At 38.8% G+C, this 23169-nt stretch overlaps 1 protein-coding gene across 1 annotated transcript in view; it reads left to right on the forward strand.

Moving 5' to 3' along the window:
* The window catches only part of COL28A1 (collagen type XXVIII alpha 1 chain), a 162238-nt gene extending 141915 nt beyond the window's left edge, over window positions 1-20323 (forward strand). The window contains exons 31-35 of the mRNA XM_002818208.5: window positions 2863-2899; window positions 4497-5045; window positions 7152-7309; window positions 17503-17641; window positions 19234-20323. Coding sequence (XP_002818254.3) covers window positions 2863-2899; window positions 4497-5045; window positions 7152-7309; window positions 17503-17641; window positions 19234-19406 — 1056 coding nt within the window. The 3' untranslated portion in view covers window positions 19407-20323. The remainder of the gene's footprint in view (window positions 1-2862; window positions 2900-4496; window positions 5046-7151; window positions 7310-17502; window positions 17642-19233) is intronic.
* The last annotated feature ends 2846 nt before the right edge of the window (window positions 20324-23169 follow it).

Genomic DNA, 23169 nt, shown 5'->3' on the forward strand with positions numbered 1-23169 from the left:
ATAGTTTGAAAAGGCTAATTCAATAGTACAGTGAAAGCATATAGTGAATGAAAAAATAGTGTTTTTATTTTAAGCAGAAAGAATGTATTTATCAAATGTGGGGAAGGGGAAACACACTGGTTTCAAAAAGGCTGAGAAGCCCTGCTCTAGGCAACCTTATTTTTAGTCCCTGTTTTAACAGCCAACTGTACATTGGCATTTCTTAAATCTGCCTCCTGCTTGGACAATTCTCCCGAGCACCAGATCTTACATCCTTGGCTGCCCGTGGACATCTCTAGGTGGATGTCTTGTAGACGTATGAGACTCAGCCAGACTCAAGCTGGGCTCAGCCATCTTCGTAAGCTCCCGACCTGCCCCTATCCCACTCCTGCCTCTCTGAGTATGGCCCCACTGTCATTTGCCTCCTCTCAGACTCCTTCTTTCCCTCATCCTTTCTTCCAGTTATTCACCAAGCCCCTCATTCTTCCTCTGGAATGTCCCTCCAGGCCTGTCCTCCTCATCCATTACTACTACCACAGCCTTCTGATGTGGTTTTTTTTTTTTTTTTTTTTTTGCCTGAATTATTTAGGAACCTCAAACCCCTCCACTGGCTGCTATGATCATCTCTCTTAAATAAAATTTCCACCAGAGCTCTTCTCTGCCTAGGGATCATGTGAGTCCCACTGCCTAGGATAAAGTTCACACTCTCCAACATGACAGAAAGGTCTTCAAGAATCCATCTGTCTCCAACATTTCTTGTCATTGTTTCTGCTATGTGCCCTGATTCATAAGTTTACTCGAGTACTGTAATGTAGTATGCTCTGATAGAAGGCTGACCACCTTGCCTGAACGCTCCCCTTCTCTGTCCCAACCTGGTCAGAGTCTGCCTCCCTGGACCACAGTCCCATTCCCAGTTTCCTGCCCCAGGAATTCCCAGCAGATTGAGATGGTTCCTTGGCTCTTCATAGCACTTATGAAAGTCTTTGTCTCCTTCTTCCTAAACTGTGAATCCTTTGAGGGATATAAATATGCCTTCATCATTGGCACCAAGTAGCCAAGGTAGTTATTCAATGATTTTAGTGGAAGGAATGAACTCTTCCAGTCACTTAAATGCAAAGAACATGAAGAAAAAATTTATATATATGGTGACTTCAAGCATTTTAAACCTGATTATGCCACCAAATATGTTGCAAAATTAAAATCTAACCTTGATAATGCATTGCTCTTATAAGTGAATAAAAAGCAAATATTCCCATAGAAAAAGATAAGACAAAGAACATACACAGATATGCACAAGAGAATACAGCTTGGAAACATGCATATGAAAAGAAATGTAGCCTCATGAATAAGTTAATTAGTGTAATTTAAAACAATGAGAGATTTTGCTCTACCAATTGACAATGATGATATAATAATAGTAGCCAGTATTGTGTGGCTAAAATAAAACAGATTTTCTTATATACTGCTGTTGGAGGTGTCAGTTACCACAACTTTTCTAAAGTACAGTATGAGAGTGTGTATCACAGAGCCTTTAAGTGGCCACACATTCAATTTCAGTAATCAAGTTTTTCAGAATCCTTAATAATGTGGAAAATGAATTATAATATAGTATTAGGTGATAAATTATAACCATAAAACTTGGTGTATAGTATTTTCTCCATTTATAAAAAATTAAACATAAATATATAAATACATATATTTCCCCTTTCTAGATATACTTAATGTAAATATATAAATACATACATTTTACCTTTCTATACATGTTCTTGTTTCAGATTTTTTTAAATGCCTTTTTAAATGTGGAAAAGCATGACAAGGCCTAGAAAAAAAGAAGACTGTTGACTCTCATTTTGTAGAATTGTATTATATAACTCAGCATTGCAGTAGATGTTCTTTTTAAATAGACACTTGGAATCATTAGCTTTTACTTAGTTTACGGTTTAAAAAGTTAAATTAAAATACTATGAATATTCCCCATATAGTCTACTTTTAAGCCATGTTACAGGCTACGTCACCTCCACCTCGATTTGACATTATAGATTTGTTCTTAAAAATTTTACTTTTGCACCTGTTAAACTTTATTTTCTTAGATTGGGTCCACTGGTCCTTCCTGTTGAGATCTAGGCTTCTGTTAATCATCTCTTTTAGCTTCAAGTGTTTGACAAATGTAGAATCCTGCCTTCTCTAGTCTCATTGTAGTTACTTATAAACACACTGCACAGGGAAGGGCATTGGCAGCTTTATTTCTAGTACCCAGCTCATTTCAGGCCCTTCTGATGGAGCTCGTGGGCAGCAGGACAAGAAAAGGGCATTCAGGAACATGGGGAAATGTCACAGAAGAGCCAAAGTGAGAGTGTTAAGAAGCTGAAGAGAGGACTTGAAAAATCAGGAACTAGTACAGAAAAAGAAGAGAAAATACAGCATAAAATGAATTCTCTGTAGGCATTGGAGCTTGTCTTGGTTGCTCAGCACATGTGGTTTAAATTGTATAACTGAATGTATATATAGCACCACAGCACTGTAGGTATGTTAAAAGTTGCCAGACCCTGTGCTAATGTGTGCATAACATTGATTAATCCATACCATAGCCCTGAGACACAGATACTGTTAGGGCACCAAATGCCCGAGGTCACACAGCTGATAAATGCTGCAGTTGCAATTTGAATTCCAAAAGTCTCAGCTGTTAAGTTTCACAGCTCAAACGCATTTTAGTTATGGTCTATTATAGTCAACTTTTGACTTCTGTGTTATTTATTTTATTTTCTGCAGTGGAAGGATTAAATCAAATGGTCCAATGCTGATTGTAATAAGATATCTTTTATGGCTATAGGAAAAATATTATAGTCATACATATAGTAATACATTTTTCTTTTTATCCCCTAGAAAGAAGAAATTATCAAACTTATTACAGAAATATGTGGTAAGATTTGGTCAAGAAAAAAACATCAGTTTGAAGTATCACCCCCACTATGTACTGTGCTGGTGAGAGAATGTGTTCGTCCAGATATATATTATATAGCTAGTGGGAAAATGTGAAGCTCATTTGAAAAGTCAATGGAAACTGAAAGGAAGCAGTAAGAGAGACTGTGGGAATCCTGATGTAAGAAAATAAAATCATCTTCCCAGGCACCTGTGAAGGTGCCAGCCTAGAGTATGTAGGCAGCCGGGCCTTTTGTTAGCACAATGCTCGTTTGTATTCAGTGACATTTACCTGAGCTGAGAAGAAAAACTCAACAAAGGAAATATGACTACAAGAGCCAAACTGGTATTTGAGTCCAGCCTAGCTGGTGATTAGAATGTCTGTGTTTTTCCTGAAGCCCTGAATTCTTTCTGAGTAGAGTTTTGAGTTGTACTCAGTCCCAAAGGTGGGAGGAGAGAGTCAGGTGTTCACCTTGCTTCACAACTACTAAATGCTTCCATGACTGAATGGTAGACTTAGAATTACCAGAAAGAGGAAGTAAAGAAAAGAAATTAGCCAAAAGACAAGAGACTAATGGAATAATGATGGGAGAATCTTCTGGGTTTAAAGTGGTCAGAGGCAGGCATATTGTCCTTCTATACAGAGAATCCCAGAGCCAGCTTATTCCCTAAAAGACTGCTGGGCCTGAGAAGCAGCCTGGGAGTCTCTCTAGTGAGAGACCAATCTAGACATGGCTTCTGGGTTCTAGAAGCCCTATAAAAATAGCACATGATTTCCTGATGGTTTTCTGTGTCAGGCTTGTTGAACAACATGAAGATATGAATAAAGAAACAGAATCCTGATAATTTATATTTCCTGATGACTCTAGCAACTGCTTTAAGTGGTTGTTTATCAACCTAAATGGAAGGTTTTTTTTTAATTGACTAGTGTTCTCGGGGATTACTCCCCTCAAAAGCCTTCATAGCATGGATGTACTGCTGGCCTCCTTGATAACATGAAAGCTGCCATAGTTGTCATTGTGGGTGATTGGAGACATAAACTAGAGTAGTTAGGGATAGCTGTTCCTGTGTACATTTAAGGTCCCAATCCTTCTACCACAATGACAATTTTTCATCCCATTGCTTCATCCATTGGCCAGCCTGGTGAGCAAATTTCAATTTTCATATAAGGCTATGGTTGAAGACTGAAATATCAGCTTTCAGATTCAGATTAAATACAATGGTGGGATGATAAAGAACAAATGTCAGATGGTGGTTACCTCTCTGGGAGAGGAAGAGGAATGTTATTGGGACAGCGTCCACAGGGCATGCTAACTCTTTTAAAAATATTTTATTTATAATCCAAGAAACGAGTACATAAGTATTTATTATTTTATCAACTACAGTGTTTTTCCATATATATATATATATATATATATATTTTAAAAGAGTCAAGTATAGAAACCAGAAGGGAGACAGCTGTCAGGTATCTTCACAATCACAGAAAAGGAAGAGAATAATTCAGGTCTCAGGTTCATCATTGCCTTTTTCTCCCCTCCCATCAACAATCTGATGTCAATCATTACCACAATTTTTCTGTCTCAACATTCATCTTTTAGGTTGTGGGCCCAAATGCAAAGAGACTCCACTAGAGCTGGTGTTTGTGATCGACAGCTCAGAAAGCGTGGGGCCAGAGAACTTCCAGATCATTAAAAATTTTGTGAAGACTATGGCTGATCGGGTTGCTCTGGACCTTGCCACGGCCCGCATAGGCGTAATCAACTATAGCCATAAGGTGGAAAAGGTGGCTAATTTGAAGCAGTTCTCCAGCAAGGATGACTTCAAGTTGGCTGTGGACAACATGCAGTATCTGGGGGAAGGCACATACACAGCCACCGCTCTCCAAGCAGCCAACGACATGTTCGAAGATGCAAGGCCAGGTGTAAAAAAAGTGGCCTTGGTCATCACTGATGGGCAGACAGATTCTCGTGATAAAGAGAAACTGACAGAGGTGGTGAAGAATGCCAGTGACACCAATGTGGAGATATTTGTGATAGGGGTGGTGAAGAAAAATGATCCCAACTTTGAAATATTCCACAAAGAAATGAATCTAATTGCTACTGACCCAGAGCATGTTTACCAGTTTGATGATTTCTTTACCCTGCAAGGTAAGGAAGGCTATCTAGCCTAGGGGAAAGGCATTTATGTTGTTCCTGTAAGTACCATATCCCTGGTTTGTCCTGACCAAATAGAAAAATCTGGAGGCTAATAAGGCTTATGCCAATATTAAATGGTAACACATAAACTCCAGAAGATTAAAAATGTTTAATATCATTCAGTTTGGAGGGTACAATCCCTTGTCTTTATTCAGGGTTAATAAATGCTGAGTTGGCCTTGGAGTTAACTAGAGTCCATGGTCAACAGACAGGAATGGAGAGAAAGAATAGGACTTGGGGATATTGCTAACATTGGTTAATGTTCAGAAAGTTACCTAACTAAAATAAGGGATTGGGCAAGCCAACAGCAAGGCAGAAAACAGTCAGAAAATAAAAATGAATTAAGAAGTACATGCTGAATGAAAAAAAAGTTATGGTCATCTAAAGAGATGAGAAATGCAATTAACTGGGATGAATTAGAGGGCATGTTCTATTCTCTGTTTTTATGAAAGCAGATAATGATGAGTAAACAGGTTGATATCAGGAATTTATCTCAAAGAACAACCTTTTATTTATTTATTTATTTATTTATTTAGAGATGGAGTCTCACTCTGTTGCCATGCTGGAGTGTTGTGGCGTGATCTCGGCTCACTGCAACCTCTGCCTCCCAGGTTCAAGTGATTCTCCTGCCTCAGCCTCCCGAGTAGCTGGGACTACAGGCACGCGCCACCACGCCCGGCTGGTTTTTTGTATTTTTAGTAGAGACGGGGTTTCACCGTGTTAACCAGGATGGTTTCGATCTCCTGACCTTGTGATCCACCTGCCTCGGCTTCCCAAAGTGCTGGGATTACAGGCATGAGCCACCGCGCCCGGCCAAAGAACAACCTTTTAAAATTCATTGTACAATGCCAGGCACAGTGGATCACCAGGTCAGAAGTTAGAGACCAGCCTGGCTGGCATGGTGAAACCTCGTCTCTACTAAAAATACAAAAATTAGCTGGGCATGGTGGCGTGTGCCTGTAGTCCCAGCTACCGGTGAAGCTGAGGCAGGAGAATTGCTGGAACCCGGGAGGCAGAGGTTGCAGTGAGCCGAGATTGCGCCACTGCACTCCAGCCTGGGCGACAGAGCGAGACTCTGTCTCAAAAAATAAATAAAAAATAAATAAAATTTATTGTACAGCCAGTGCTAATCTGATGGGCTTCTCTATGCTAAGTTTATCCTTTCACATTAACTGATATTTACTAATGAGCCATCCTAGGACATTGATCTAATTTAAGCTATGATTAAATTATGGTCAGTATGACTTTATAATAAAATTTATCCCAATTCTTTGGAAACTGATTATTCATTCTGGCAGGCCTGTACCTGGCAAGTTTGTGAAGTAAGTGAAAGGCTTCAGTTTGGCTTCATCCTTCCTCCTTTACCCACCTGGGAGTGGAGTCTGATGTGGCTGGGCACAGCCCATCAGTGCCTCATGCCCTGCCTATTCCGTGTACCAGCACACTGGCCCTAAGGAAAGCATACCATTCTCAGAAACTTTCCATTTGCTAATTCTCACCTTCTCCAGAGCTTTCTAACCTGGGGTTCTACTTCATCAATACCCTGCTGGCTGACTGGTGGGTTTGTTTATCTGATATGTTCAATCTCACTGGGCTGTGAATATGTTAGAATAGCCAAAGACATTTCAGAGCCAACTTATATTTTAATCCTTGAAGAGCTTTATCATTCTATCTGGAGTTAGGAGTTTGTTACAGCCTGTAAAGAATATTTTCAACTGGTTGGCCATTTGCTATCCTTAAAACCAGAGGTAGTTGCCAATTCAACTTATTACGGGTGAGGCTAGCTCTTGACAAGGAGTGATTCACGTTGAACAGAGACACTTTGGATGAACATATATTAAAGTCATTCTTTTGCCTCTTTGTGTCACATATATTAAATTATTTTAGATGACCTCTTACACAGGATGTAAAAATGCTTTTATAAGTTCGTTAACTTAGCAGTTGATTTCAAGTAATGGGAAATTACATATTTTAAGGAGAGTGCAGATCTTTTTAAATGAGTTTTAAGTATTGTTTCATTGCTTCTACTATCTCTCTTTTCTACTTCTTTTTTAAAAGACACCCTGAAGCAGAAATTGTTTCAAAAAATTTGTGAGGATTTTGATTCCTATCTCGTTCAAATTTTTGGTTCATCATCACCTCAACCTGGATTTGGGATGTCAGGGGAAGAACTCAGTGAATCTACTCCAGAGCCTCAAAAAGAAATTTCTGAGTCAGTAAGTAACTGTCTCACTTACTTTGTGAGCTTAAAATGGGTATTCTCTCTGTTTCATATCAAAGATCATTCTGCCCTGCGTTGTCAAGAATCAGCTGAGGCACGTGTATTTTTAGGTCCTTGGCTCTAAATGTTAGTATCTTGACTCTAGATTTCCAGTTCTGAAATAGCATTAGGTTTTGTAGGGTATTTTTAAAAACTTACATATTTTATAAGTATTTATTAAATGTTGCTGATAATGTATTATACTCCTTATCACCATCAAAGTAACCATGTATGCTGAAACAGATTAACACAACACTCTGAATTCACCTACTTGCCATGCTGTGCAGTGCCTTTCATACCAGGCCACAACTCTCCCTGTTCATCTGTGCATCTGCTTCCCACTTTGTACCCTCTCATGTTTTTTCTAAATATGCATATGCCCAACTGGCCACTCTCCACACTCCAAGCCATGTGTTTGCTCATTTGGCTTCCACCTCCTGTGCTCTGAGTGAGGACTGTGAGGGAGGCTATATATGCATATGGTGCAAAGTAGGTGCTCTGTTTCAGAGCTTCTCAATCACATAGCATGTGAAGAACCACCTCCTGAATCAATTGAAACAAATGTGACCTCATTAGTTTCATAGCAAGCTTCTGGGAACTGACTTCAGCCAATCAGATTATGGACAAATATTAGTTTTTTTAAGGAGAAAATGGGGGAGCCTTTTATAGTTACTGGTGAGTGCTATAGTGTCTTCTCCACCAAGTTGCAACTTGGGCAAGTCTAGACCAATTTCTATTAACCCCATGGACATCCTCTGGCAAGCAGGCACATAGCAGTCATGCCCCTGTTCTGTAAGCTCAGTAAAGTCCTTGCACTGCCCTTTTCTGAAGCCTTCATGTACATGAAAGAGTGATTATGAGCATGTGCAACAGTGTTCTAACATCAGGATTCAGCTAACAGTCTACTTAGACTAAGGACCTAAGGAACATTCGAATCAGTAGTTGGACTCAGGGCCATTCAGGAATCAGGCCTAGGATACCATTCCTAAGGGCACAGACTATAGAACTCACTAGATTCTCGTATCCTGTTCACGAAAGGGCAGAAAGGCCTCTAACATATTTCTATTTGATTAAATAGTAACCAACTGCAAAATAGGTAATTCCAGTCAGGGCAATAGATTCTACTAAATTGCAGACTGAAATTAACAAAAACATTTATACTCCATGGTCTATACCAGGTGTCAGCAAACTCTGTAAAGGGCCATATACTGAATAGTTTTGGATTTTCAGGTAATTTGATTTCTGTTCCAGTTACTCAACTCTGCCTTTGAAGTAGAAACATAGCCATAGATAATACTTAAATGAATGAGTACGAATAAGTTCTGATGAAACTTATTCACAAGAACAGATAGTGACTCAGATTTGGCCCACATTGGTTTGCCAACCCTGTTCTATATTGTGCATTTTAAAGTAAATTCCAGACAATAATGGACACAGTCTATCTCCTCTTGCACATGGACCACTACTGGGGCCTCTTCTGTTTGTGTGACTTACCACTTTGTCCCTCTCCTAGTCAATCGACCTCCCTTTCTAAAGCCTTCCTAAACAAGAGCAAGCTCAGGTTTTATCCAGGAATTGATGCTTAAACTGAGCCCTCCTTATAATCACTGAATCACATTTTTTGCTATATTAATACCAATGAATTCCAATAGCATGTATTGATTATTAACTGCTGTGATAGATGATGTGGCTCTTAAGACATGGCTCCTGCCTGAGAGAAGCTCACATTCTTTCAGGGAGATAGGTAAGTACGAGATGCGTTACGAATTTTAGCCAGAGCTGTGAAGGAAGCACAGAGATGATGCAATTAATTTCAGGAAAGAGTAATGGGAAAGTGTCTTAGTCTGTTGGGGCTGCCATAACAAAAATACCATAGACTGAGTGGCTTAAACAACAAACATTTATTTTTCACAGTTCTGGAGGTTGGGAAGTCTAAAATCTGGTGTTTGGTGAGGGCTTGCTTTCTGGCTTGTGAACAGCCACCTTCTCGTTATGTCTTCACATGGCTGAGAGACAGCTCATCTCTCACATCACTTCTTATAAGGGCATTGATCCCATTCATAAAGGCTCCACCCTCATGACCTAATCACCTCCCAAAGTCCCCACCTTCAAATACCATCACACTGGGGATTCAGGTTTCAATGTATGATTTTTGGAGGGACATAAACATTTAGTTCATAACATAAGGCATCACAGAGGAGGTGACAGTGAGTCAAGTTTTAAGAATAACTAGGAGTTTTTCAAGAGAAGAGCAGGGGGAAGGGTATTCCTAGCAAAAACAAAAACAAACAAAAAAACGGTAGGCAAAGGGAGACTTTAAAGTGCCATGGCATTTCAAGAAAGTTGAACAAATTCAGTCTAATTGTAGCCTAGGGTGTGGGTGGCAGAGTGATGAGAGTTAAAGCTGGACAGGTAATTTAAGGACTAATTATAAATATCTTAATGTATTAAGGCAAGGAGCTTGAACTTCATCTATAGGCCAGGCAGGCAGAGACAGACGAGGAGTTTTAAAAGCAAGAGTCATGTAGTCATATTTGGTTCACAGAAAGAATAACCCTGATTGCTGTGTGAAACATACGTAGGAGGAGGAGGTGAGACTGGAGGCTGAGATATGAGGCATGATAGTCCAGGAAAATGATAATGAGGCCCTGAAAGAAGGCAGGGGCAGTGGGAATAAAAAGGAGGCACAGATAGAAAAGCCATTTCTAAGGTAGAATTAACAAGATATAGTGATTGAAAGGATTGGAGGTGAGGGAGAGGGAGGGGTTTGGGTAGGACTACTGGGTTTCTAGCATGGAGATAAGATGGATTGAAGCACTATATACTGAGATGGAGAATATAAAAGGCAGGGTGGTTTTTTTTTTTAAAGGAAAATAGTGAGTTTAGTTTGCACCATGTAAAGTGGAGGTGCCTGAGGGACATCCAAGGCAGTTATGACACATAATGAGGAAAAGTAAGAACAGATGCCTCTGTATCACGTCCCAGGAAGCCCGATGGCCTTGAGAGACAAATGACATTAACAGACTAGGACATATGAAGCTTTCTAGTAGCTGGGGAGGGGAGGACATAAGAAAAATACAACCAAAATACTCTGGATTTATAACACCAAGAGCCACATGAAGGGAAACTGAACATCAGCTAGGTCTCCCTAGGGGAACTTTGACCCAGATAGTGGGACTTTGCAATGGACTTGACCTTCTCGGATAGCGCCTCTTGTCTCTAGGCTTTCTCATTCTGGCTCTTTTTAAAGAAGCACCAATGCAAAACTGAATTTTTAAACAATTATTTCCTAATAGATATTTAGTTTGAACAAACGTGCATTTATATTCACATTTAAATCTTTGACATACAGTCATGCATCGTTTAATGACAGGGACACTTTCTGAGAAACGTTTCACTAGGCAATTTTGTTTTTGTGTGAACATCATAGAGTGTACTCACACAAATCTGGATAGTATAGCCTACTACACACCTGGGCTAAATAGTTTAGCCTATTGCTTCTAGGCTACAAACCTGCACAGCATATCACTGTACTACTGTAGGTAATTGTAACACAATGGTAAGTATTTATATATATGAGCATATCTAACCATAGAAAAGGGTAAAAATACAGTATTATAATTGGATGGGACCACTGTCGTGTATGTGGTGTGGTTGACCAAAACGTCATTATGCAGCACTTGACTGCACACACACGCACGTACATACACACACACATAGTATACACATACACACATACAAAAACATATTTATGCCTCTGTGCATGCACAGCCACCTTTAATAAGTATAATTATAGTATCCAAACATTTAAAATAAAATGAATCTGTTACAACCTTTCTATTCTCAGATCCTTCCTGAGCCTACCCTAGGCAATACTGCAAAGCTAGTAAACAAAGATCTCAGAAGTACCATTTCCCTTTTGTTGTCTCTTCCTTTTCACTGTTGTCCTTTCTGTCACTCCCTTAAGACATCTAACTCTGTCGTTCCTTCCTCTTCTTCTTTCTACCAAAATATGTTCTTAGCGAAAAATAAAATTAGCATTCTGTCACCGTGATCATGAAAAACATTCAAATTCTTCATAAAACTCTGGATAACAACTAATTATTAGTATCACTACAAAAGGTTGCTGTGTAAGTATTATTTATTGCTTATAATAGACTTGTTACCCTCAGAATATAACATGCACCTGTGTTATGGAAGAGGAAAAAAACAAAAATAATAAACATATTGCTAACTGATCTAGAAGAAATATTCCAGACCTGGAAGTCAGGAAACCTGACTTGTGGTCTCATTGCTGAAGCTAAGGACCATTCTCTTGACTCCAAAGTCTGTAGTTTTTCCATTTTGTTATTTCTGAAATTGGGATGCATCTATTTAATGTGTGTGGTCTTTTTTCAAAACTATTTTAAAATTTATAGTATATCTCATGATGAATGACATCTTAGAAATGAAATTTCATAGCTGCCTGATGTTAGGGGAATCTCCTATTTTCCTGAGGTCTCAGTTTTCTCATCTGTAAAATAAAAGAATGTTACTAGAATGTTCTTCCTGTTCTAAAAGTATATGATTACAGCTGTCAAAAATGTTTACTGGGTAAAGCCAGAATGCAGGCTATTTTACTGCACTAATGTATGAGAGGTTTAAACAGAACAAAATCCTGCATTCCACCCTTTATGAAAGCCACAGTTAATCCAGAGAGGTGCAGCCCAAACTCAAGGTGTTCCTAAAGGCCCCAGTAACTTTAAAATGCAAATAAATAACCTTCAGTTTAAGTATTTGAGTGCAGAGAGACCTGACAAAGAAGTGTGTTTGATTCTTGGGGAGAATCAATCACGTGGGACTCCTGAGAAGCCAGACAATTTGAAGATGCTGGCTGAGGAGCCCAATGGCAGTAGAATCCCCAGAGCCAAATTGGAGAAATTTTGACCCACACTCCTGGGAAAATGCTAAGTCTTAACACAAACACTAATGCAGATGATCATTAGCATTCATCCAGAGCATACATGTGTTCAGATTTGAAGACTTTGTAATATATGCAAAATTCTGGGTAATAAATTCAAGGAAAATGTTTGGAAATCAGAAAGCAAAAGACCTTTTGGATGTGGCACCTGGTCAGCAATCCTTCTTAGCTCATGCATACATGTTCTTGGGATACTGCACTGAGTCTGTTTTCCTCCCCTTAAAGATCAGCTCAAAGGCTGAAAGAGAATGGTGATAACACGTCTGCTTGTCCAGCTACACAGAGCAGCCCTGGACTCCAGGTGTCGGCTCTCAGGTGCCCCTAGACAACTCGTTTGTGCCTTTTACTATGGTGTCCCTGCTTGGAGCTGGAGTCAGCCTTCTTTTCCAAGGCAGGCCAGTGTGGCTGGAGTAGAAATGTGCAGAGCTGACAGGCAAGCTTGTGTTTTCAGATTTAAGATTTATTAACAAGAATAGAAACAAACATTTGACTGCATACTCACCAGCCAGAAGTAACCAATGTTTCCATTTGTTCATTCACTCTTGCTTCAGATAAAGTCCTAGCTTTTTCCCTCCAGAGCTCTTTTTCCTCCTCTCTCCAGAGGCGATCACTATCGTGAATTGGGTGTGTATTCTGCTAGTCGTTTGTGTTGGTTAAATCCAGCTTTTAGAGTTGGAAGGCATGTTAGGGCCTAATTTTTTTTATTTGAAAAATGATGATGTTAAAGTCTAGAGGAATTAGGTAATGTAAATTTATCTCTTTCTCTTTCGCTCTTTGCATATCCTTATTAAGTTCAACCTAAAGACGAGTGTAACAGAAAGATTAACCCATTGTGAATTTATTTAATGGATACTTTTTGCCTATTCTATGCTATGGAAAAAAAGAGGTAGAGAAAGAAGAAAAGAAAGAAAAAAGATAATTTCTCTTATCAGGGAAGTGGTATTATGCATAGGAAACAAGAAATTATACAAGATAGTGGAGGGGAGGAAATTTTTTTTTCCTCTACCCATCTTAGGGTTATTAGCTAGGGCCTTGTAAATTAGACTGACAAAAGACAGATTAACAATAGAAAAGCACACAGAAGTTATTAACATGTAGCATATACACATAGGAGCATGGAGATGAGTAGCTCAAAGAGGTGGTTAGCACTTGGTCTTATATAGCATCTTAACGAAAGAACAATAGAGCTTAGAGGAGTGACAAGACAATGGGAAAGGACTTTCTACAGCAGCAGATGGTGGGAAGGTAAACATATGGGTGAACTAATAGAAGATAAGGATTAGTGAATAGTTTGTTATGTAGAGTCCTCTGGTGTATCTCTGGGCTAAGTAAGGGTCTAGACTCCCCTTGAGTCATTAACCCTGATTTTCCGAGGAGGGATTCCTTTACGAATGTATGTCCTGCATTTAGACAAATGAGCTTGTATCTGATTCTCAATTGCCTTCAGTTCAAAATAATTAATGTGCCAAAGTGGCGTATTTTCGGAGGCATATTCTGTTACTCTTCAGTAGGATAGGACTAAAGTTAAATTCTACACAATCAGCACCGAGTATAGAAGAGTCAGAAGGTACTGTGCATCATCTAGAAGGGGAGAATCAGTACTGACTGGGTTACTGGAGAAGGTTTTGCAGATGGAGACCAACTTTTCCTAGGCTGTGGTGGAAGGGTTGATATTGAGAGCCTGAAGCAGAATAGAGAGGAAGAAGGAATGAAAGATCCTGACCAGATATTCTGGGAGTAGTGGAAGGCAAGGTTATAAAAATGTGGAGGAGGCTGGGCGTGGTGGCTCACATCTGTAATATCAGCTACTTGGGAGGCTGAGGCATGAGAACTGCTTGAATCTGGGAGGTGGAGGTTGCAGTGAGCCGAGATCGTGCTGGGCAACAGAGCGAGACTCTGTCTTCAAAATAATAATAATAATAATAAATGTTATATAGTCATGGTGAAATATAGAGAATGATCATAATATAGTATATTTTTTAAAATAGCATAGAGCATAGAAAACCGAACATACAGTATTTTTTTGTAAAGAAAAAAAATGGATATGCACCTAGAAAAAAGACTAGGGAAAAATATACCTGAATACCAACAATAACTATCTTTAGAAGGTAGAATTACTTCTGATTTCTATTTTCTTTTTTTGATATCCACATTTTCTAAAATTCCCTTCAGTTAACATGCTTGCTTTTGTGGTAAGGAAATTATAAAAATCGCAAGCCATAATAATTATGCATTTGTTGAAATAATCTGACATCTCACTGAGCCAGAAAATTAATGAAATTATTTTCATTTATTAAAGTTAATTTTGCTTGTCTTGGAATCTGTGGGGTAATGTTAACAGATGTCAAAATTTCCAAATGATTATGTGATTGAGAATGAAAACACACATTCCTAAGCTTAGAAGAGGTAAAATATAACTTTTGAGGACTCAGGACTTGAACAAGGTGAAGATTTAAAGTCTGAGTTAATTCCTTGAAGAAAACTGTGCTGCTTAGCCCGCCTCTTCAATGGAACAGTCTCACCTTCTAGACCGTATATCTGAAGTGTATACTAATGTCAGTTGGCTTTTATGTTTGGTAAACTACTCCTCAAACTCTTATTTCTTGCTTAAAACCAAATATATGCAGGCAAAAAACAACAGTACTTTTTTCCCTGAAGGTTTGTCACTAGCTTACCAATAACTTTTGGAAAGTTTCTTAATCATTTATAGCTTTGTATTCCCCCCAGTAGAAAATAAGGGACACAGTGCTGGGCTCAGGAGGCCAGTGTGGGAGGATCATTTGAATCCAGGGGTTTGAGACCAGCCTGGGCAACACAGCGAGACCCTAGCTCTATAAAAAATAAAAAAGAAAATAAGGGACCAAGAAAGTTTTCCTCTAGCTTTAAATTCTCTAGTATAATGATTATTTTTAAAAGTTCACATTCAAATTGCTGTATGTGCATACAGAATCATTCTGAAAGAAAGAGGAACCTCAAGTAATCTATAGTTTTGTCTCCACTTGTACCAAAAGTTGTGGTTAGGGGACAGTGAAAAGTTCCTATTGTATTTGAATTGTGTGCCCTTTATATAGGGCCAATGACCAATCCAAATGGAAATCTTTGCTCTAAGTCACCTGATAGTAATTTAATCACTGTAAAAAATACGCATACATGAGTAATGGTACTAATTAGCTTTTCCCTCTTGTGTGTGTATGTGTGCATGCACACACACAAAAAATCAAAAGTAATAGAACAGCTTAGCTGGCAGAGGGCAGCTAATGATGACAGCATGCCAGGATCCCTGGGTAAAAAAGCATAAAAAACTATCTCAGTCACAGATTTGACTATTTAAATAAATAAAAAAGCAAACAAACAAATAAACAAGAGAAACCCTTGTGACGATAAATAACCAAGTGTCAGGACTCAGGTGAATGACTGATTCAATTGCATACAGCTGGAATCCAAGGAAAAATTTGAAAAAGAATAAAGAATATAATTATTCCTGTAAAAGATTTGTCTAGCTCCTGGTAATTGTCAAGAATGACTGACATGATTTTTTAATATTATACTTTAAGTTCTGGGATACATGTGCAGAATGTGCAGGTTTTTTACATAGGATGCATGTGTCATGGTGGTTTGCTGCCCCCATCAACCTGTCATCTACTTTAGGTATTTCTCCTAATGCTATCCCTCCCCTAGACCCGCACCCACCGACAGGCCCCAGTGTGTGATGTTCCCCTCCCTGTGTCCATGTGTTTTCATTGTTCAACTCCTACTTATGAGTGAGAACATGCGGTGTTTGGTTTTCTGTTCCTGTGTTAGTTTGCTAAGAATGATGGTTTCTAGCTTCACCCATGTCCCTGCAAAGGACATGAACTCATTTTTTTTATGGCTGCATAGTATTCCATGGTGTATATGTGCCACATTTTCTTTATCCAGTCCATCATTGATGAGCATTTAGGTTGGTTCCAAGTCTTTGCTATTGTGAATAGTGCTGCAATAAACATACATGTGCATGTGTCTTTATACTAGAACTTAAACAAATTTACAAGAAAAAAACAACACTATCAAAAAGTGGGTGAAGGATATGAACAGATACTTCTCAAAAGAAGACATTTATGCAGCCAACAAACATGAAAAAAAGCTCATCATCACTGGTCATTAGAGAAATGCAAATCAAAACCACAATGAGATACCTTTCATGCCAGTTAGAATGGCGATCATTAAAAAGTCAGGAAACAATAGATGCCAGAGAGGATGTGGAGAAATAGGAACGCTTTTACACTGTTGGTGGGAGTGTGTGTAGATTAGTTCAACCATTGTGGAAGACAGTGTGGCAATTCCTCAAGGATCTAGAACCAGGAAGTACCATTTGACCCAGCAATCCCATTACTGGGTATATACCCAAAGGATTATAAATCATTCTACTATAAAGACATGGTTTTTTAAAAAAAAGTAAAATGCCTTTCTTTCTTGTTTCGTTATATATCATAAATTTGGATGAAACTTGGAAATTTTAGTCCAGAAAATTTGCTTTTGAAATGAAAATGCTTTGTTCTTTAGATATCAAACATTTCTTAGAGCATCTTAGATGTTAAGCATCATACAGCATTTGGTATTAGCTGGGGTCTGATAATAGAAAGAGCAGGCAAAGGTGTCTGCAGCTGAGATTTGGGTAAGCAATCAAAAAGTGGCCACTACTGTTTTTATTTCAGCTGTATTATTGTCTTCTGCTACCCTAATTCCCAATCTCAAAATTGATTGAGTTCATGGTAAATATTTTGGAATATATTGTTAAGATGTCTAGTGTTAGGAAATGGAGAAAGGCCATAAAAATGTTAAAGAAATGAGTGGTTATTGTCTCATAGCAGTGGCTAAGAATGAAAATAAACTCCTCTCAACATCACATCTTTCACACCTGCTTTGGATGTCCCAGCACCCAAAAATCTGTGCCTGAAGGTGGGCTGTGTGTGTGTGTGTGTGTACACACAAATACACCCACACCAAGTGGTGGGAAAATCCACAACTTGGGTATTCAGGGATGCATGACACAGAGGAGGGGCATTATTTCCTGAGTTATTTGAAATAGTATCAGAGAGCTAGGGAAACACAGCATGGCTGAACTTGTCCTTATATGTTCCCAAAAGCAAACTAGTATTTTTTTTTACTTGATACTATCAGAAACACAAAATGTGAATTTTTTTGTGTAGTTGAGTATCACCGGAGACAAGGATGAAGATGATAAGGCTCCAGAGCCAACCTGGGCTGATGATCTGCCTGCCACTACCTCATCTGAGGCCACCACCACCCCCAGGCCACTGCTCAGCACCCCTGTGGGTGGGGCAGAGGGTAGGTAAACCAGAACTCCAAGTCCCATTTTGATTCTACAGTCTTGTGCACAGATTTGGTACACAAAGGTAAGAGAGATCTGCCAATCTGCTACTGTATCTACAATGTGAGGAAGGCACAGGGTTACCCAGGGAGAAAATGTTATGATTCTAAACAAGCAGGACAAAATATAGTTTTCACTGGACTATATGTAGAATTTGAAAACTGGCTGGCTGTGGAGTAAATTTGGTCTATAAAGAATTTCAAAATTCTTATAGTATTTATTATTTTAATTTGAATGCCTTGAGAGGGGATTATATTCTCCTGTTTGCCATAGTCTATACTGCTCCCTATTGTCTTACATGTGCCCTTCACACATGTAGGCATTTGAATTTGTGATCCTTTTATTGCACAGGAAAGAGAAACAAGCTAAAATCTAGATTCTGATTCATTAACATATTTTCTATGGAGTTAATATCTATAGAAAATGTATTATTATGTACATATTTTCTGCAGAACATGAGAGACAATTTTTGTGCTCAAAAGTTTAGATTATCTTTAAAATGAATTACACAATATACATTATTTGGTTTTGTTCTTAAGGGCAGAGGTAGTAGAAATCTATGGCTCATTTCCATTTGGTCTAGGGAGTCTTCATAGTAGAGGTAGATTTGGAGGTAAGTTTTAGAAAATAAATGAACCAAGACATACCCCAAATCTGGGAAAATGTTTAAGGAAGAGAAAGTACTGGTTTAGCTATTGCAAAATAAAGTTTATGACATATAAGTCCCAGACAGCAATTATCTATTTGGGGGTTTTTTATTTGTCTTTTGGCTTCTCCCACCTTGGAATCACTTCCTGAAGTAGGAAATACTAATCAAGGCACTCCAGAGTATCACACAATAAAAAGGGATTTAGCAAATGAGGAGTTCCATAATTAAAGGAACCTTATTAGGACAATGTGGCTTTATTGTTACAGCTGTCCTATGCTTTCTTATAGTAGATGTATTTCTACGATAAGACAATATGACATTAGAAGGTTGTATCATGTTTTTAGTTTCCTGCAAGAGCTGCTCTTGTAAAAATATAATTGTAATATAAAGACAGTCGTTCATTTTACTTTTTTTTTTTTGTAACTTAAAGAGTTTTCCTTTCATAGTGGGCAATTGCATGTGATCATAGTGGTGCTTTCTGTGAACAGAATTGGAGGAAATGTGTACAGAAAGTGGAAATATTTTTTATTCCAAATATTAATTTGATTGTAAATCAAATCCAATGTAAATGAAAGAAGTCCTGTCTTTCTAATCCCCACAAAAGTATTAGCCAATGAAGTCTCACTTAGGCTTTCAGGGAAATAAACATTTTTAATGTGGTTTCATGAGGATCAAAAACTTTCATGTTTTCAAAAGAATTAATATCTAGTAGCAGAGTTTCAGGTGGTGAGGGAAATATTTTGGGTTTTAGGGAATCCTCCTTTCACTTAGAACCATATTTTCTTGGTTCGTTAGTGTGCATGAAGGATAAAGTTTATTTATATAACTTTATACAGTTTTTAGTTTTCATGTCTTCAGTATAAGAAAAATCCGTAACACATTTTCCTTTTCTCACTCTAGATCCTAGATGTTTGGAAGCCTTGAAGCCTGGAAACTGTGGTGAATATGTGGTCCGATGGTATTATGACAAACAGGTCAACTCTTGTGCCCGATTTTGGTTCAGTGGCTGTAATGGCTCAGGAAATAGATTCAACAGTGAAAAGGAATGTCAAGAAACCTGCATTCAAGGATGAGCAAGTAAATTGGCCGTCTCTATCAAAAGCTTAGAACTCCCTAATTCCCACATATTCACCCAATACAAATACAGCACTATATTTGAGTGTATACTGAGTATTTACACCTTATACATGTAATTGAATTCTCACTACAGCCCTAGGATGTACGTATTATTAACCACTTAGATAGGTAAGGAAGCTGAGGCTCTGAGAAATTTAGTAACTTGTCAACTGTCACCCAACTAAAAAGTGTCAGAGCTGAGGATTTAGACTTAGAGCTGTGTAACTTCAATACACAGACTCTATCTACTTCACAACTTGCAATGTGATTCTGATTCCTTTAATTCCTGTTGTATGTACTGTCAGCTCAAACCCCTACCCCTGTCCCTGCCCATACCTCCACCCACTCACCTCCCTAACCTCCTTATGTCCCTGACAGTAGCAAGACGTAGGTGATAGGAAGGACTTTGGTGTGGGAATTAGAAATGATGTAAATGTTTATGCAGGAGTGCTGGGATAGGAGTAGGGATGGTGAGGGTAGTTAGATTTTTGCCTCACTTGCCCTGAAAGTGGTAATAGGGAGAAACCAATCTGAATTAAAATTATTTAAATGTATCACAAACTGTCACTTTGTATTCCTCCAACATGTTTGATAACAAGTGTTTAATGTATATTAAAACAAAGAAGCTTTTTATACCCTTCCATTAAAATGTCAGTGGGCCCTTCCATTTTATGGAGTGGAATGGGAAGGCCCTTGACAGCCAGGAACCACTTGAAGTTGGCATCCACTCTTGAACAGTGTGTATTAAAGACAGGACTCACACTGAAAAGTGAGCCACCAAATTGAAATGCGAGTAATGGAGAGTAACGGAGAATTGATTCTGTCATTTTATAATACTTTTGCAAGATCCTGTCTGGGAAGAGCATTAGTTCTGAGCTGAGTTCAGACAGCACTTGCACATTTCTTTTTTTTTTTTTTCCATACAGAATCTTGCTCTGTCACCCAGGCTGGAGTGCAGTGGGACAATCTCAGCTCACTGCAACCTCTCCCTCCTGGGTTCAAGCGATTCTCCTGCCTCAACCTCCTGGGTAGCTGGGATTACAAGCACGCGCCACCACGCCCGGCTAATTTTTGTATTCTTAGCAGAGACAAAGTTTCACCATGTTGGTCAGGCTGGTCACGAACTCTTGATCTCGTGATCCACCTGCCTCGGCCTCCCAAAGTGCTGAGATTACAGGCTTGAGCCACCCTGCCCGGCCACATATTTCATCTTACAAAACACTTTCTCAGCTGGGCGCTGTGGCTCACACCTGTAATCCCAGCACTTTGGGAGGCCGAGGCGGGTGGATCACCTGAGGTCAGGAGTTTGAGAACAGCCTGGCCAACATGGTAAAACCCCGTCTCTACTAAGAATACAAAAGTTAGCCAGGCCTGGTGGTGCATGCCTGTAATCCCAGCTACCCAGGAGGCTGAGGCAGGAGAATCGCTTGACCCTGGGAGGCAGAGGTTGCAGAGAGCCAAGATTGCCCCACTGCACTCCAGCCTGGGTGACACAGCAAGACTCTGTCTCAAAACAAAAACAAAAACAAAAAATACTTTCTCCTTCTATCAGGTCTACCCTCATTCAATTCAACAGTGCAAAAAAGAGCACTCAAGGAAGAAGGAGATGGAAGAATACCCATCTTGGCAGAAATAATGATATGTATAATTTTTTTATTTAAGTAAAATTGTATTATGTAATATTTGATACTACAAAAGAAGATAAGGCAACATGCTTGTCAATTTTTTTTTATTATACTTTAAGTTTTAGGGTACATGTACACAAAGTGCAGGTTTGTTACATATGTATACATGTGCCATGTTAGTGTGCTGCACCCATTAACTCGTCATTTACATTAAGTGTATCTCCTAATGCTATCCCTCCCCGCCTCCCCCCACCCCACGACAGGCCCTGGTGTGTGATGTTCCCCATCCTGTGTCCATGTGTTCTCATTGTTCGATTCCCACCTATGAGTGAGAACATGCGGTGTTTGGTTTTTTGTCCTTGTGACAGTTTGCTGAGAATGATAGTTTCCAGCTTCATCCATGTCCCTACAAAGGACATGAACTCATCATTTTTTATGGCTGCATAGTATTCCATGGTGTATATGTAGCATGCTTGTCAATTTAAAAACATGATAAGATGAACACCAGTGAACACATCACCTAGATAATGAAGCAAACATCAAAAATGCTATTGAAGCTTCCCGTGTGGCCCTCCACCATCCCAGCTCTCTGTTCCATGCCAGGGATATCCCATTTTGAACTTCGTATTTACCATGTCAATGTGCTGTTGACTTTTATAGGTAATTTTACATGTAAAACTCTATATATTCTATGTGTTGCTAAACAATAAATATTTAGCCTTGCTTATTTTACAGTTTTACAAAAATGGTGTCAATTGTGTCATATGCTAGTCTTCTGCAACTTACTATTTTCATTCAATGTTATAACTAATCCATATATTTTATGATATATAAATGTACTCCTAGATAATTTATTATTTAGCTTTTTTGAGCTTTAGAAAACTTGCATCATAATATGTAATTCTCTACAACTCACTGGATTATTACATTATAATTCATACATGTTCATTTACTTCCACAGTTGTATATTTGTGTGAATATACCACAATATGCCTCATCTATGATCAGTTAAGTTCTCCTATTTCATTTTCCTCAGTATTCTGCCACTGTTGCCGTGAATGCTCTTATTCATGTCTCTGGGTACACACACATCAGTGTTTTTCTGGGGTATATTCCCCAAAAGTAGGATTTCTGGGTTGTAGAGTATGTAAACATTCAAAAGTATTATATCATACCCATTTGTTTCCTGAAGTGTCTGAGCCAATTTATTATAAATTCCCACCAGTTGCATATGAAATTTCCATTGTTTCATATTCTTATCAAAACTTAGTATTATCAGATTTCTTTATTTTGCTAGTATAGGTATAAAATGGTATCTTATTTTATTTTATATTTGTTTTTGAGATGGAGTGTTGCTCTGTTGCCCAGAGTGTTGCAGTGGTACAATCTCAGCTCCCTGCAACCGCCACCTCCCGGACTCAAGTGATCCTCTCACCTCAGCCTCCTGAGTAGCTAGGACTACAGCCGCCTGCCACCATGCCAAGCTAACTTTTGTATTTTTAGTAGAGGTGGGGTTTTGCCATGTTGTCCAGGCTGGTCTTGAACTCCTGGCCTCAAGTGGTCCATGAGCCTCAGCCTCCCAAAGTGTTTGGATTATAGGTGTAAGCCGCTGTGTCTGGCCAGTATATTATTTTTATTTACTTTTCTCTGGTGACACCTTACCATGTTTATTTACCCTCTGTGCTGCTGCTTCTGTGAAATACCTGTTTATAATTAGGAAAGATTTTCTTTATTGGATTGTGTTTTCCTTATTGAGTTCTTGGAATTCCTATATATCTGAAATATAATTCTTTGCTAATTATTTGTGTTGCTAATATCTTCATAGTTTGTCTTTTTACTTTTTTCTTACTTTAACAAACTCAATTTTAATGCAGTCCAATTTACCCATCTTTCCTTTTGTGGCTGGCACTGTTGTTCTTTCTTTATTCCACTCAGCCTGTCAGCCTCTCAGTCATCTTTCTTGGGTGAGAAACGTCCTTAGGACAAAAATGACCCTGAGTGCTGGCTCCACCTCACTAGATAATCATCTTCATGCCAGGTAACTTCTTAGGAGCCTATTAGCTCTTTGGTGTCAGAGGCATCCAAACCAGAGTGA

The sequence above is a fragment of the Pongo abelii genome, chromosome 6, assembly GCF_028885655.2.
Source record: "Pongo abelii isolate AG06213 chromosome 6, NHGRI_mPonAbe1-v2.0_pri, whole genome shotgun sequence".
Taxonomy (NCBI): Eukaryota; Metazoa; Chordata; class Mammalia; order Primates; family Hominidae; genus Pongo; species Pongo abelii.